General features: G+C 24.7%; 7 protein-coding genes across 7 annotated transcripts; 3 read left to right on the forward strand and 4 right to left on the reverse strand.

Moving 5' to 3' along the window:
• Positions 1-146: 146 nt before the first annotated feature.
• DICPUDRAFT_34297 (uncharacterized protein) lies at positions 147-1532 on the reverse strand (the record flags this gene model as incomplete). The annotated part of the gene is made up of 4 exons (XM_003288538.1): positions 147-298; positions 462-535; positions 692-936; positions 1053-1532. Coding segments are annotated over 4 exons (951 nt in total), but the record flags the coding sequence as incomplete, so codon positions are not given.
• An 834-nt stretch (positions 1533-2366) lies between these two features.
• DICPUDRAFT_34300 (uncharacterized protein) lies at positions 2367-4167 on the forward strand (the record flags this gene model as incomplete). Its single annotated transcript, XM_003288522.1, has 5 exons — positions 2367-2565; positions 2638-2793; positions 2854-3077; positions 3146-3229; positions 3292-4167. 5 exons carry the CDS (start codon positions 2367-2369, stop codon positions 4165-4167), a joined length of 1539 nt encoding a protein of 512 aa, XP_003288570.1.
• Positions 4168-4594: 427 nt separating this feature from the next.
• Positions 4595-6833, reverse strand: DICPUDRAFT_92119 (ubiquitin-protein ligase). The gene is made up of 4 exons (XM_003288539.1): positions 6225-6833; positions 5404-6045; positions 5338-5342; positions 4595-5239 (listed from the first exon to the last, which is right to left on the reverse strand). Exons 1-4 carry the CDS (start codon positions 6728-6730, stop codon positions 4722-4724), a joined length of 1671 nt encoding a protein of 556 aa, XP_003288587.1. The 5' UTR covers positions 6731-6833; the 3' UTR covers positions 4595-4721.
• A 234-nt stretch (positions 6834-7067) lies between these two features.
• Positions 7068-9763, reverse strand: DICPUDRAFT_152826 (uncharacterized protein; the record flags this gene model as incomplete). The annotated part of the gene is made up of 4 exons (XM_003288540.1): positions 7068-8077; positions 8161-8405; positions 8482-9518; positions 9587-9763. The coding sequence occupies 4 exons, from the start codon at positions 9761-9763 to the stop codon at positions 7068-7070; spliced, it is 2469 nt and encodes an 822-aa protein (XP_003288588.1).
• A 526-nt stretch (positions 9764-10289) lies between these two features.
• DICPUDRAFT_152827 (uncharacterized protein) lies at positions 10290-12104 on the forward strand (the record flags this gene model as incomplete). Its single annotated transcript, XM_003288523.1, has 1 exon — positions 10290-12104. The coding sequence occupies one exon, from the start codon at positions 10290-10292 to the stop codon at positions 12102-12104; it is 1815 nt and encodes a 604-aa protein (XP_003288571.1).
• A 136-nt stretch (positions 12105-12240) lies between these two features.
• DICPUDRAFT_79367 (uncharacterized protein) lies at positions 12241-12945 on the reverse strand (the record flags this gene model as incomplete). Its single annotated transcript, XM_003288541.1, has 1 exon — positions 12241-12945. The coding sequence occupies one exon, from the start codon at positions 12943-12945 to the stop codon at positions 12241-12243; it is 705 nt and encodes a 234-aa protein (XP_003288589.1).
• A 1253-nt stretch (positions 12946-14198) lies between these two features.
• DICPUDRAFT_94684 (uncharacterized protein) lies at positions 14199-15227 on the forward strand. Its single transcript, XM_003288524.1, has 2 exons — positions 14199-14338; positions 14571-15227. The coding sequence occupies exons 1-2, from the start codon at positions 14236-14238 to the stop codon at positions 15101-15103; spliced, it is 636 nt and encodes a 211-aa protein (XP_003288572.1). The 5' UTR covers positions 14199-14235; the 3' UTR covers positions 15104-15227.
• The last annotated feature ends 450 nt before the right edge of the window (positions 15228-15677 follow it).

Here is a 15677-nt window from a genome sequence, read left to right on the forward strand (position 1 = left end):
CATTTTAAAAATAAAATTTTCTGAAATTAAAAAAATAAAAAAATATAATCGGGGAACACCAGTTCTTTTAATTTTTTTTTTTTTTTTGGATCCTTTTTTTTAATTGTTTTTAATTGTTTTTTATTTATAACAGTAGTAATACATTATTAAACAAAATAATGTGAAAAATCTATGATGAGTTTAGCAATAAATAATAAAATTGGGTTCCATACAATTAGATGTCTAATGGAGTCTAATAAAGTTGCCCATATTCCTGAATTACTTTGCCATGGATTCTCTGAAGTTGTTTTGATGTCAACTAAAGTAATAGAAAAAAAAAAAATATTGTGTTAATATTTTTATTACATAATCAATTCATCATACATGCGCTTTTTCAAAAATTTTTTATTTTTTTTAAAAAATAAAAATTAAAAAAAACATGAATCTGCAAAAATCATTCACCATAATTTGGGATTTCATACCTTTTTCATTACAATGAGGACAAGAATTTTTTTTTCCCACCAAAAGCCAACCTCTGATACACCATTCGTGAAACCTATTTGTAAAAAATAAAATAAAAAATTTACAATGTAATTTTTTTTTTTTTTGTGCAAGGTTAATTTAAAATTAGAATTATAATTATATTGAAATAAATAAATTATTAATTATATTTTATAGAGTTAGTTTTGTATATGATTTAAATTTTACATACATATGGCCACATGAAAGTTTTTTTGGTTTTTCGCTAAAAATTGCATTCATTATTTTATCTAATCTTTTTTCGATTTTTTCGCTTTCATCTTTTTTATTTGTGGTGCTGTTTTCTTTATTTTCTGTAATATCGCTAATTAATAAACTCTTATTTGATGCATCGCTTCCTACTGGTTTTAAGTTTGTTGAACAGATAGCACAATAGTTATCAGGAATTTTTGTGAATGGTAATGTTGAACCACCCAACTATATTTATTAGATTATTTATGATTATATTTATTATTATTGTTATTATTGAATTTTAAAGAATAAAATTAGTATAGTAAATATTTTAAATTTTAAATTTTATAGTTTTTACATACACCTAAAACTATAGCAATTCTATCAGAACAAACTTCGGCAACATCTCTACCAAGTAAACCAATATATAATGAATAAAACAATATGGTTAAAATTGAATCGAATTGAAGTACTTTTAGACCAAATGCATATAACACTATGGCGAAACCAGTTAAAATTGAAACTATAAAGCTAATTAAATAGAGTGAATAGAACCACATGAAAATGATTTTTGGTGTTTTTCTAGAAAGTGGTTGTCTTGTTGAAATGTAGAATAGATATCCCAACATACTGCTAAATATTATCGAAAATATAATGAATCTAATGAAACCTGAATAAATAGAATATAAAATTGGGAATACCCAAAGACCAACTAAAGTGACTTTTATAAATGATTTTGAATAGTTTGTTTTCCATATAAATAAACCAACTTGAAGTGCAACTATTAAAATAATAATTAACATAAATACAAGTGCATCAAATTCTTCATGGCCTGGATTGTCATGTCCTAGGAGGGTTTTCGTGGTTTACGCGGTTTGCATGTGGTGTTGTGCTGATGCTTTATTATATCTTGTTGTTGCTGATTGATGATTAGCTTCCATTCTTAAAAATAATAGTGGTAGCGCTATACACGATGTTAATTATATTATCGTGATTAATATTAATTATATTTGTTAAATACAATGCTATTATTAATAATCGTGTAAAAATTTTTAATTATTATTTTTTTTTTTGAAAATATAAATTTTTCAAAAACGAAAAATAAAAAAAATAAAAAAAATTAATTTAATAGAATTTAATTTAAAACAATATATAAATGATAAATAATAAATAAATAAATTAATAATGAGATATTAACTGTTTTATTTCTATTTTAAAATTTTATTGAAACTATTAAAAATAATTAATTTTTTTAATTTTAATATATTTTTATAAAATTAAAATGAATATTTTAAAAAAAAAAATTAAAAAAAAAATAAAATTTTTAAAAAATCTGTTGTTTTTTCCCAAAGACACACAATTTCACACACACAATATATTTATTTGATAATATATACATATTTGTTTTGTTTTTTTATTTTATAATATTTCACTTTATAATAGAATAAAAACTTAAAAATTTATTTATATTATCAATAATGAATATCTCACCAGATATAAAAGATAATGAAAATATTTATATTTCATTGAATAATAATAATAATAATAGTAACAATACTATTAATAGTAGTAACAATGTTGATCAAGATTCACCAGATATGTATGGTATCGAAAGGGGCAGTGTATTAGGTGATAGTGGTACATTGGTCGATAGAGGTAATAAGGAGAAAGTAGAGATGATAAAGTTATTAAGTGGTGATGGTTATAGCGGTGAAGATGAATATGACTCGCCAGAATTAAATAGCAAAAGTGATATTATCGATATCCAAACCGAAGGTGGTATCTCAGAAACCTTGGGTTCCAAAATGACAGAGGAGCAAGAGGAGTCATTATCTTATTATATTATGTTATCACATTTTATAACAAGAATGGGAGGTAAGTGGTGGTTATTGTTTTTATATTCTAAATTTATGTTATATTAATATATTTTTTTTTATAACTATTTAGACAGAGGATGGGAGTTTATTGTACCGCTTTTCTTAATATTTCTTTCACCCAAATCATTAATACCAGTTTCATTATTTGGTCTTTCAACAACATTGGTTAGAATTTTCTTTGGTACAACAATTGGTAATATGGCAGATAAATATAAAAAGCTTCAAAGTAAGTATTTATTAAAATAGGTTTGTTTAAATCCTTCCAATTTACTAATCGGTTTTATAGTTATTAAGTTAGGTGTTACAGGTCAAGCAGTTTCCATTGGATCATCTTGCATATTTCTATATTTACTTTTTAAAATTAACAATGCATCATTAGAAAGCCAAAAGGAAAATGGAACCAATGTATTGTTTGACGACAATACATCAGTCACATTATTTTGCCTTTTATTATTTTCATCAGCATTGCACTCTTTATCAGGCCAGTTAATGGATATTTCAGTTGAAAGAGTAATTTTCTTAGTGGTTGTTATTACTATTGTAGTTAGGTATTAATTAATTTTTTTTTAATAATTTAGAAATGGACCCCATCATTTATTAAACATGATACTGTTTTAACTAGAGTAAATACTAGAATGAGACAAATTGATTTAAGTACAGAGGTATGGAATTATAGTATAGTATTATAAAGCAATCATTCAAATATTAACATTCTTTGTATCAGGTATTAGCACCATTTTTAGCAGGTTTAATTACAAATCGTGAAAATCCAAATTCATTTTTATTAATTGGATTATTCAATTTCGTATCATTCTTTCCGCAGTATATTTTGTTAAAGATTGTATACGACAAAGTTTCACCACTTGGATTAAAGGTTGATGATAAATCTCAAATCGACTTTACCGATGGTTTGGACCTTAGCAATATTACAACCGAGTTTAAGGATCTTCGTAACAAGTCTCTAAAAGAAATTGTATTGGGTGAGTGGAATCCATTGACCAATATTATTGTAGGATGGAGATTATTCTATCAACAAAACGTATTTTTAATAATGGTAGCATACATCTTGCTATGGTTCACCGTTTTAAGTCCACACGATTCTATCTTAACTGCCTATCTTTCAAATAATGGTTACAGCGACCCTGAGTTGGGTTTGTTCAGAGGTTTGGGTGCCGTTTTTGGTTTGGGCAGCACTTTACTATTTGGTAGGGTAGTTAAATTACTTGGCAATATTACCAATGCAGCATTAGGTTACATTTTAGAAGAGGGAATATTGGTTCTTTTGGCCGGTTTCTTTTTTTCTAGTATTAGTGACACAAAATATGTATTCATGCTATCTATTATTTTCTCGAGATGTGGCCTCTACGGATTTGAGCTTACAGAGATCCATTTCGTTCAAAGACAAGTTCCCGATAATATTAGAGGTGTAGTCAGTGGTGTTGAAAGTTCTCTCTGTAGTTTAGCAACTCTTTCAGTTTTCGTTGTCAGCATCATCATTAATTCAATCGATCAATTTTATATTCTAGTTTGGGGTTCAATTTTATTTGTAAATTTAGGTTGGATTTCAATAGTTTTATGGAGAATTAAAAATAAGGTTTAAGTTTTAACAATAGTAATAGTAGTAGTAATAGTTTTAGAAATAGTAATAGTAAAAGTAGCAGTAATATTAATATTAATTTTAGAGAAAAAAAAAAAATAGTAGTAGTAATGTTAACAGTAATAATGTTAATAAATAATAAATAACAATAAATTATAATAGTATAGTAGTATAATAGTATAGTAGTATAGTAGTATAGTAGTATTAGTAGAAATGATTTTATAGTTATATTGCAATAACTATAGTAGTAATTTTTTTATTTTTAGAATAATAGTTATAATTGTAATTAGGATATGTTGGTGTTTATTAATAGGATAGAAATAATAAGCAGCATATTAAATATAGGAGTTATAGTTAAAATAGAACAAAACAAATCTTTTAAAAAAATAAAAAATAAATAAGTAAATGGTAGTTTTAGATTGAAACATTTGGTTTAAATTATTCTACATTTTTATTTTTTTTTTAATAGTTTTTTGAAAATGATTTATAAATTTATACTATAAATTTATAATGAAAAATTATATTGTGTTTGGTAGTTTTATTATTTGATGTGTGATTTAGTTAATGAAACCTTCTTCAACACCTTCAAGGAGATGTTTTAATTTGACTGATGCTAAATTTGTCATTTCTTTAAGGTCAAAAATCTTTAAATCTGAATTTGCTTGTGATAATAAAAATGAAAGTTGTTCAGTTGTTTTTTCTAAATCGTTTTGAAGGTATTCGAAAAGATTCTTTTCTGTGCCCTCACCCATATAATAACCATATACATAAGTGTATTTGAGGGTACGACGACACTGAATAAGAATTTCAGTTGAGGTTTCTACGAATTTAATATCAATCCAACGTTTATCAGTTTTATTTTGGAATGATACAATGGTTTCAATTGCAGTTTGACGAAGTTTGGTTTCAAATTTCTTACTTTGTTCGTGAGTATTATAACGATGGAAATAAAAGAGGTATCTTTCTAAATTTTTCTTTAATTCTGATTTATTTGAATTTTCTTCTTTCTTGTAGCTATTACAATTTGAATGTCCTATCCAATTACCTAAACAAATCCAACAAAACTCGTGTTTACCTATAGTTTAAATTTTTAATTTAATATTAATTTTAATGTTTTTTTTTTTTTTAATGTTTAATTTATTATACCAACATTTTTTACCTAATAGTATTTGAATTTTAAAATTAATAAATTAGTATGTGTATAATGAAAAAAGGTTTATATATTATATTGTTTTAAACATACATGTCATATGATTGCAACCACCATTCTTTTCAATAGCAGATTGGCATTTTGGACAATCTTGTGTATTTGATGAGATCCAATTGGCTGTTTCTGAATCATCTTCACACTTCTTTTTCCAGTTTTTCATTTGTTCGCAATCAGCTGGAAAATGAGATTCTTGTTTACATCTGAAGCAAATCTTAAAACCGCAAGAGCATTGAGCAGTTGATTCTGATTGGCTATCAGCCTTTAAAGCATTACCACAACCAACAGCTGGGCACCATCTCATATTTGGGTTTTGGTCTACATAGGTTTGAGCCAAACGTTCTAAATATTTATTGTAGAGATTTGGTGCAACTTTATGAATAAACTCATCTGGAATAACACTTGGGCACTTTACACCCATGCATGGAATACTTGTGGCACCACCTTCTAAAAGTTTAATTAAAAGGTATTGATTCCAACAATCATCACACGAATAATGTTTACAAGAAAGATAGCTGCAATTATTACTATCTAAATCATCTGCACATACACTACACATTTGTCCTGGTACTGATGTTTTTGTAAAAAACTGATCTATTTTTTTAATACCTGCAGCTGAAACAACTCTTTCTGGATCCTCATAATATCTTTCTAATAATTTGTTTGGGTTCCATCTATTGTTTAATTTAAAACAAAAAATTAAAATCAAATTTATTTTGTATTGAAAAAATTAGGTGGTGTGGTAAAAAGTTAAAAAAAAAAAACAATTGTGGTTATTGGTAATTGGGGGTTTTTTGTGTGTGGTTATTATAATAAATTAATATATAGCAATTATAGTTTTTTTAATACTTACTGGAAATAACATAATAATAAAGTTGCAGCGGATGGTGTTGTTTCTGTGATTGAGGAAATATTGTTAATTTCTGCGAGTGCAGTATTTATAATATCTTTTGATTGGATAACAGTGTTTGCTTTTGGGAAAGCATCGACTAGGGCAATATCAAATTCATAATCGTCTACATCTTGATAATATTCTTCTTCTGAATCTTCTTGATCTTCATAGCAATCATCTGAGCCAGCACTAACAGTAATTGAACTCTTTAATCTCTTTGATGATGAGGTTGAAATTTGTCTTTTTGGTTTGGTTGGTGTATTTAATTGTTGGGTTGGTTGACTTGTTAGTGGTGTTGGTTCAGTTATAACCTCTTTCTTATCAAGACTCCCCTCACCAAAATTCTTGTATATATAATCGATTGCTACATTTAAATCGCCATAGCTAGTTTGCTCCAACGCTACCTGTGCTACAACTGGATCATACCCATATTCGACTAAAGTGGCAAGTTTTGAATCCTTATCCATTATTATTATTTTTCGTGTATTTATATTATATTAAAAATTAAAACAAAATATTTGCTATTATTAATTTTTATTTTTTTTTTTTTTTTGAAATTTTTTGGAATGTAAAAAATAACTTTAAAAAAAGAAAAAATAAAATTTAATTTTTAAAAAATTAAAAAAAAAATATTTATAAAAAAATTAAAAAAAAATAAATTAAAATAAATAAAAAAAAAATAGAAAATTAAATAAAAATAAATAAAGATATTTGTTTAGCTCGCCTATTTTGTTGATAATTTATTATTATTTATTATTATTTATAATATTATTATTATTGTTTTTATTTTTATTATTTTTGGTTTTATGAAATTTTATTTAATGGTTTACCCATAAAGAAACATTTCGATAATTTCGATGGATGATAAGTTTTAATTGTATTTTGAATTAAGTGGATTGTTGGTAAAAAGAAAGTTGATAAATTTGTTGGTTTTATTTTAATGGTAAAATAAGTGATCTCTAAAGATAATTGAGCGGATATTCTGGTTATTGGTGAGGTTGATGATTGACTGAGGTTTCTCTTGTGGTATGATCCTAATGTTGATATATTAGTTGAATTTGAGACAACACCACCGCCAGTGCTGCCAATTAAAGTACCACTTAAATTTCTAGAGTGTTGAATAATAACTGGTGATGAAATTGATGTTGATGAACTATTATTTGTATTGGTTGTTGATGGAGAGTTAATTAAACTACCACTACCATCGTTATTTAATTGTTGGTCAACCTGTTGTTGTTGTTGTTGTTTATCCTTATCCTGTTGTTGCTGTTGATCAATAGAGTCGACAATAATATTTGGGTTATTTTTAAAATTATCCATATCCTTCTTTTTATATTCGAAAATAACACCACCTGGTAAATATCTTTTATCAATTGAAAATATTAGCAAATTGAATAATGGGAAAGTATTTAAAAAGTGTAATAGTAGTGCAAAAATTCCCTTTACAATGCTAACACCAGCTTTGAATACGGCAAAGAATAAGTAATAAATAGCAGTAGTTGGGAACAAGAAAAAGATTAAAGTGAACAACAATGTACCCAATAATAATTGATATACATCGAAATCGCAATGATCAATTCTTTTCCTAAGAGGATTAAATTTAACACCTCTAAACAAGTTCCACAATGAATTTAGCAGTAATAGTTGTAATAAATAAAATCTTGCTGATACACTATAAAATACTGAAATATGTAATGTGAAAATATAAAATAAGTCAATTACAACACTAATTAAAAATGATAAGCCCATAATACCACTTAAACAAATGATTTGTAAAAACAATTGACCATGAGGTGAAATTGCTGCTGTTATCACTGTATTTAATTAAAAGAAAATCGAAAGATTATATTAGTATTATCACTAATGATTACTGGTAAATAATTAATGAATAGCTTACAATTCCATTTATCAATATAATACAATACTAATCTACCAAAGAATTTATCTAAATTTTCATTTAATTTGAAACCACCTGGCCATCCCATTAACCATAAAATTAAAGACTTTAATAAATCATTATTTAAAAAAAAGTTTAACTTTCCAATTAAAAACAAAACACGGTCACTAAAGAAATTTAATAATAATCCTGCTGCGATACCTAGTAATATATCATTAAATATTAACCATGCACTATTATGAAATCTATTTTTAGAAGAAAAAATAAAAAAATAGACTATTAATAAATTGATACTAAAAGATATACAACCAATAAACTTACTCTATATAGGATGATCTGTCATCATTATTGTTTATCCAATAGGTTTTCTTTTTTAAATGGTTCCACTGTTTTGAGAGCTGTTTAACTTGAAAGATTCTATTATCTAAATGAGTACCTAGTGTTGTCATATCTTTTAATCGTCCTCCCTTATAAAGTGGTGCCGGTATATACAATATCTTTTCTATTAATCTTGAAAATACTTGAACAAACCATATAAAGAAATATAATGGACTTAATAATATATCTTTAATTGACTTTTTATTATCACCATTGCTATTATTTGTGCTATTACTATTATTACTATCATTTGGTTTTGATGATTGTTGAATTAATGATTGAGTATTATCTTGTTGTTTTCTACTGTTTTTTCTAAATCTTAAAGTGAATAAGGTTTTAGAAAAGAATGATTGATTTTCACTATCGGTATCTGACTGTGAGTCATTTTTTTGATCTAATTTTTGCTTTTGTTGCTCCTCTTTCTTCTTTTGTTGTTCTATTCTTTGTTTATATTGGAAATGTTTTTGAATAGCCTCATGTAGTATTGTTTTAATGTCATGTGAACAATTGATTTGTTTAAATGTTGATTCTAATTCAGAGCCAATTTGATGCTTTTTTGATGTTGGTGAGGATGGTGCAGTTGAAGATGAGGATGGTGAAAAAACAGAGTTATTGGATTTCAATAGCTTATTTGATTGATTATTATTTGTAGTTTTTGAAACAAGTGATAACATTGATTCGAATTTAATTGGTATTGATGTATAGTAGTATGGTGGTGTGTCATCATACAATACGATTTGTGATGACGTTTGAATTTTGTATTCATTACAATATATTTTACGTAAATATGGATCTCCAGATTCAGTTCTTTCCATTGATATCCAAATATCTAGCTCGTGCAAATTATTTGGTGGTGAAGGAATAACTGTTTTATCTTTACCAATCCACTCACCCAAAATCTTGGGTGAGTATCCTAATGGGCAATTTAACATCCTACGATCGAAAGACATTTTATTTAAAATAATCTCCAACTCTTTTAACTAGAATAAAAACACATATTAGTATTATGTATTAAAAATTTTATGTTTATCTTTGTCACAATACATACTGGTACATCGGTTACTATATCCACAACACACACTACAAAACTACGTGTATTTAAACCTATTAGATAACCAGATTTTTGATCGATACACCTTATTGGCCAAAATATTTTGGTATATGGTTTGTTTTGCTGTGCTGGGGTAGCTTTAGAAAATGAGGTTGATGCTGTTGACGATGACATATTCCCGACTCCTGCTGTTGATGGTGTTGTATTTATCCCCGCTGATGTTGACATCAAAATTGGTGTTGTGGGATTACTCGACGCCATTCTATAACAATTAAGCTATATATAAATATATATATAAGCCTATATAAATAAATAATAAAAAAACAAAACCAAAAAGATTCCTTATATAAAAAGTGAAGATTTTAATTGTAAAAATGAAAATAAAAATTTTAAAAAATGAAAAAAAAAATAAAAAAATAATTTTTTGATTTTTTTAATTTTTTTTTTATTTATTTTTTTATTTTAATTTATTTTAATTTATTTTATTATTTTTAATTTATTTTTTTATTTTTATTGTTTTATTTTTATTGTTTTTTTCTTTATATTATATTAATAAATACAAATAATACCCAAATATAAATATATATTTATTCTTCTAAAAAGAATTTTATTTTATAATTTTTTAAATTAAAAAAAATTTTTAATTAAAAAATTTTTTTTTTTAAAAATACAATAATAATAAAATAACACACATGTATATATGGAATATAAATTACTATTTTTTTTAATATTTGTGTTTGTTAACATCTATTATATCTATAATGATGATCACTCAGTTGCTAAATCAATTATAAATATATTCAATAATAACAATGCAAACTCTATTATAAATAATATAGACACCGTCATTCGTGATGGTGATTTAGATGAATTTTCAATAGAAGAATTAAAAAAGATATCCATTTTCAAAAACTATCCAACAAAACTAAAAGAAATCGAACAAAATAAAAAACAAGAACTTGAACAATTAAACCATCTTAAAGAAATATACAGCACATATGGAACCTATACTAAACTCTCAATAATAGTTTTCGGCAGCTTTTCAATTTTTTTTTTTCTCAAATACAAAAAAATAGTGGATCAGTCATACAACAAAGCAAATAAAGACATTGAAGAAGAAATTAAAAAAATTCAAGATAATAAAAACTCGATTATTGTTGATGAACCACTTTTACAACTAAATGAACTCGAATCAAACAAGACCTCCGATGCAAAAGTATTATTCATTCTACTACACTCATTTAAATCAGACAATACTATTCAATATAACCTCAATGAAAATGACAATAACAATGATAAACTTTTAATGTATAAAACCAAGGCCCAAGAAATTGAAAATAAAATAAAAGAAAAAATTAAAATGGAAAAAATAATGAAAAATTCCTTATCAAATACAAGTAAGCTTTTAATAGCAGGGCCAACAGAAAATAATAGTGACAACAATGATAACCCAGGAACGAATCCAAGTGAAGAACCTCAATCATCCCCAGAAACATTACCCAGTAATATTAATAATAATATTAATGATGTCGATAACGACGGGCCAGATAATACCGAGGGAAGTGACCTTGAAAAGGAAATCGGCACCAATAGTTCAAAAAGCAATGATAAACCAAAAAATATAAAGAAAAACCAAGGTGCAAATATTAGATTTAAACAAGACTCATTTAAACAAGATAAACAAGTGAAAAAAGTTTTTTTAGAGTACCATAAGGAAATTGCTGTATATGAATATAAAAGATTTAAAGAACTATGGGACGAAGCAAACAAGGAGGCAAAAGAAATCAAAAGAAAGGCTGAAGAAAAACTAAAGGAAAATAAAGAAAAGAAAAAAGCTGAAGAAAAAAAGGAAAAGGAGAGACAGGAAGAAAAAGATGAAATCAGTGCCACCAAATATTATTCACTTTTAATTAAATTTATATTAATATTAAACATATTGCCAGAACTCTTAAAGCTAATCAAGCACCACTTTTACTCACTACTCCCAACCATAACCTGCTTAAACTTAAATGAATACTTCAAAGTAACAACCAACGACACAAATAGACTATTAGCACCTCTAGATGTAAAATATTATTTCAAAATAGCTATAAATCAAATATTTGGTAGCATCTCAGCCAACTCCAAAGGCATATTTACCAGCAATCTATTGGACTGTATTCCAACATCAGCCCAGTTCAACTGGAGTTTATGGCTCGTTACCATTATCTACATCGTGCTCATCATTGTATCGTTACAATTCCAACCCAATTTCTATATATCATCGACTATATTCCTTTCAATAGTGATATCCACCTATCAAATCAACTATAGAAGCAGTGATATAAACTATTACCTATTTCAATTTATAGTCAATTTATCAATAGTATATTTCATAAAAAAGTATCACCAGCAAACCAAACAATTTAAATATATCTTTGTTTTCAGAGTTTTTATAATATTATTCATAATCCTATTCAATACTACATACTCCAAATATTTTTTAGAAAATAAAAACCTTATTATAGTTAGATAAATAATCCAATGTTTTGTTTTGTTTTTTTTTTTTTTTTTTCTAAAAAATGTTTTTTATTTTTTTTTTTAAAAAAAGCATATGCAAAATTATTTATATTGATTACTATTATTGTTTATTGTTTTGTTTTATATTTTTTTTATTTTTGAAATGTACCATTATATTTTTCATAAGTTATATGTTTTTTACCAAATTTACCCAATTTCTTTTCACCTTCGACGAATGGTACTTCTTTGACTTGAACAGTAACATGACAACGTGGTTTACGAACAACACCAGCATGACCTCTACCTTGGAAGAGATATGATTTAACATAAAATGCATGACCTAACCAAATTTGATTTACAATTAAACGATCTGGATCCATATTCTTTTTAGTTTCTGCAATGTGAGCTGCTTGTTGAATTAAACCTCTAATAATTTTTGATGGCTTTTTAGTACAGAATGATAATTGGGCAATAGCCTCTTTATAACTGAGACCTCTAATTGCTTTGAATAATGCTTGTAATTTCCATTGACTGTATGTTAATTTCTTTAATGTGATTGTGACTGTATTTTCATTATTATTAATATCGATTTTAATGGTTTTTTCTTTTTTGTCCTCTTTTTCTTCTAAAAGTTTTTTTTGTTCAATTTCTTGAGTAGTTTTAATAGCTTGTGAAAAAATATTTGAAGTTGAGTTATTTCTAATATTTAATGTATTGTTTTTGTCTTCAAATAACTTGTTATTACTAATTGTAACAAATCCTCTGTTATTATTACCAAAAACTCTTGGTGCTATATATAATTTATTGGTTGTGTTTCTTAATGAAACATTTGAAATTGATCTAATTAAATGATTCATTTTTACTATTATTTTATAATTGATTATTAAAAAATTATAAAAAAAAATGATAATAATAAAAATGATTGATTTATAAAAAAAAATTTAAAAATTTTAAAAAAAAAAAAAAAAAAAAAAAAAAAAAATGAAAAACGAAAAATTTTTTAAAAAAAAAAATTTATTTTTTTAAAAAATAAAAAACAAAAACTTAAACAAATAATTTGATCAAATAAACACACCCCACCCACTTATTTATCTTTTTTTCAAATATTTATTTAAAGTTAAAAAAAATAACAAAAATAATAGTCAATAGAAAAATTTAGATAATTGTAAATCTTTTCAAATAAATATAAACTTTTTTTGTTTTTATACAACCACCACATGAAAAACAGTTTCTATATTCAACCTCACTATTAAAATAAAATAAAAAAAAAGTTAATTTTAATTATACAATTGGTAAATGAAAAAAAAAAAATTAAAAATGAAAAATGAAATATGGAATATGAAAAATGAAAATTAAAACAAAAATTTCATTTTTTTTTTTTTTTAATAAACAACTTTTTAACCAATTTTATTTTTTTATCGTTTTAACCCACTTTTTATTTTATTGATAACATTTGCAATGGTGGCATTACTATTAATTTGTTTGAATTATCGCACAATCTAGATCATATATGATCATATTTTAAATAATGATGGTGATAATTAAACCCACTTTTGGAACGAAAAATGTGGGTGTTTCAGATCATCTAGATTTTGTTCAGAAAAAAAAAAAAATAAAAAAAATAAAAAAAATAAAAAAAGATATTTTCATCAAATAAATCAAGAAAACTATAACCAAATATTAATAAATAATATTTAGAAATAATTATTTAATATAATAATTAAAATTGGGAATATTATATTAATTTTTAGTGTGCAAAGAAAAAAAAAAAGTTGTATAATAATATCATTAATTTTATTGGTTTTAATTAGTTTTCATAAGAAAAAAAAAAGTTTGAGTTAATTTAATATCCAAAAAGAAAAAAATTTTGTTTTTAAAATAAAATACAGTATTGGATTTTTTTCTATTGTGTTTACACCCAACCCTTAAAAAAAAAAACCATTTTTATGAAAAAAAAAAAAAAAAAAAGCCATTAATTTTAATTTTTTTAATTTTTTTTTAATTTTTTTTTTTTTTTTTTTTTTGATTTTTTTTTTTTTCATAAAATTTAATATTTTTTTTCTTTTATTTTTTTTCTTTAATCAATTTGTAAAATATAATTTTTTTTTTTATTTATTCAATAAATATATATATATAACTTAATAAAAATGTCAGCTTCAGTTAAATGTGGTATCTGTAATAAAACTGCCTATCCATTAGAATCAGTCGTTCCAGGTAACGGTAATACCTACCACAAGGGTTGTTTCAAATGTAAGAATTATTAATAAAAAAAATAAAAAAATTAAAGAAATATTTTCAAATCATCCCACAATAAAAAAAATAAATCATATGAAATAATGAATAATCAATGAATAATGAAAAAAAAAAAAAAAATTAAATCAAATATTATCATAATCAAATCACATATATAATCAAATATATTAAACAAATATGAAATACAAAAGAAATATCCTAATATTTAAATAAATTTTATAAAAAAAAGGCTCCACCTGCTCTGCTACCCTCAATGTTAAAAACTTCAAATCATTCGAAGGTAAACTTTACTGCCCAGTCCACACTCCAAAAGTTTCAGCTACCGCTGTTACTGATTCAGTTGCCCTTAAAAACGCTCTTAATGCCCCAAAGAAAACCGCTGAATCACTCGGTAATGTCCAAAAAGGTTCAGGTGAAAAACCATCAGTTGGTTTAGACTCAATGGCCACCAGAAACGCCCTCAATGCTCCAAAGAAAACCGCTGAATCACTCGGTACCGTCCAAAAAGGTTTAGGTGGTAAACCAACCGTCGCCGTTTTTGGTGCTGATAACCAATCAGGTACTGGTTACGAACAACAAGAACAATATGAAGAACAAGCTTATGAACAACAAGAAGAACAACAACAATATGACGAACAACAATACCAACAAGAAGGTGAATACCAACAAGAAGGCGAATACCAACAAGAAGGTGAATACCAACAAGAAGGTGAATACCAACAAGAATACCAAGAAGGTGAATACTACGAAGAACAACAATAAAAACTTTATATATCTTTCATTGTATTTATAAATAGTATTTAAATAAAAAAATATAGTAATAAAACCCCTTTTGTTAAATTATTTATATTAAAATTAAATAAAAATCATTTTACTTTGTAAATTTAAAAATAAAAAAACAACCAATCAAGTCTTCCTTACCATAATTTCTTTTTTTTTTATTTTTTTTTTCATAACTTAACAATCATTAAATGATAATTAAATTCATATAACCAAAACTATTTTTTTTTTTTTTTTTTTTTAATATTTTTTTTTTTATTAGGGGATGTTTATATTTATATTTATTAATTTTATTTAAAAATTATAACTTATTATTTTATTTACCATTTTATTTATTTATTTAAATAAAATTTAATTATAATTTTTAATACCAATTTTTTATATCATTAAATAAATTATTACATATTATCCAATTTTCCCTCTTAAAATAAAATATTTTAAAAATTTTTTTTTTTTTTTTTTTTTTTAAATTTTTAAAAAATTCATAAAATAATCTCTTTATTTTTTGTAATCAGATAGTAAAACAATATATGTATATATGAATTATATTTATATG

This window comes from Dictyostelium purpureum, assembly GCF_000190715.1.
Source record: "Dictyostelium purpureum unplaced genomic scaffold DICPUscaffold_139, whole genome shotgun sequence".
NCBI classification, from domain to species: domain Eukaryota; phylum Evosea; class Eumycetozoa; order Dictyosteliales; family Dictyosteliaceae; genus Dictyostelium; species Dictyostelium purpureum.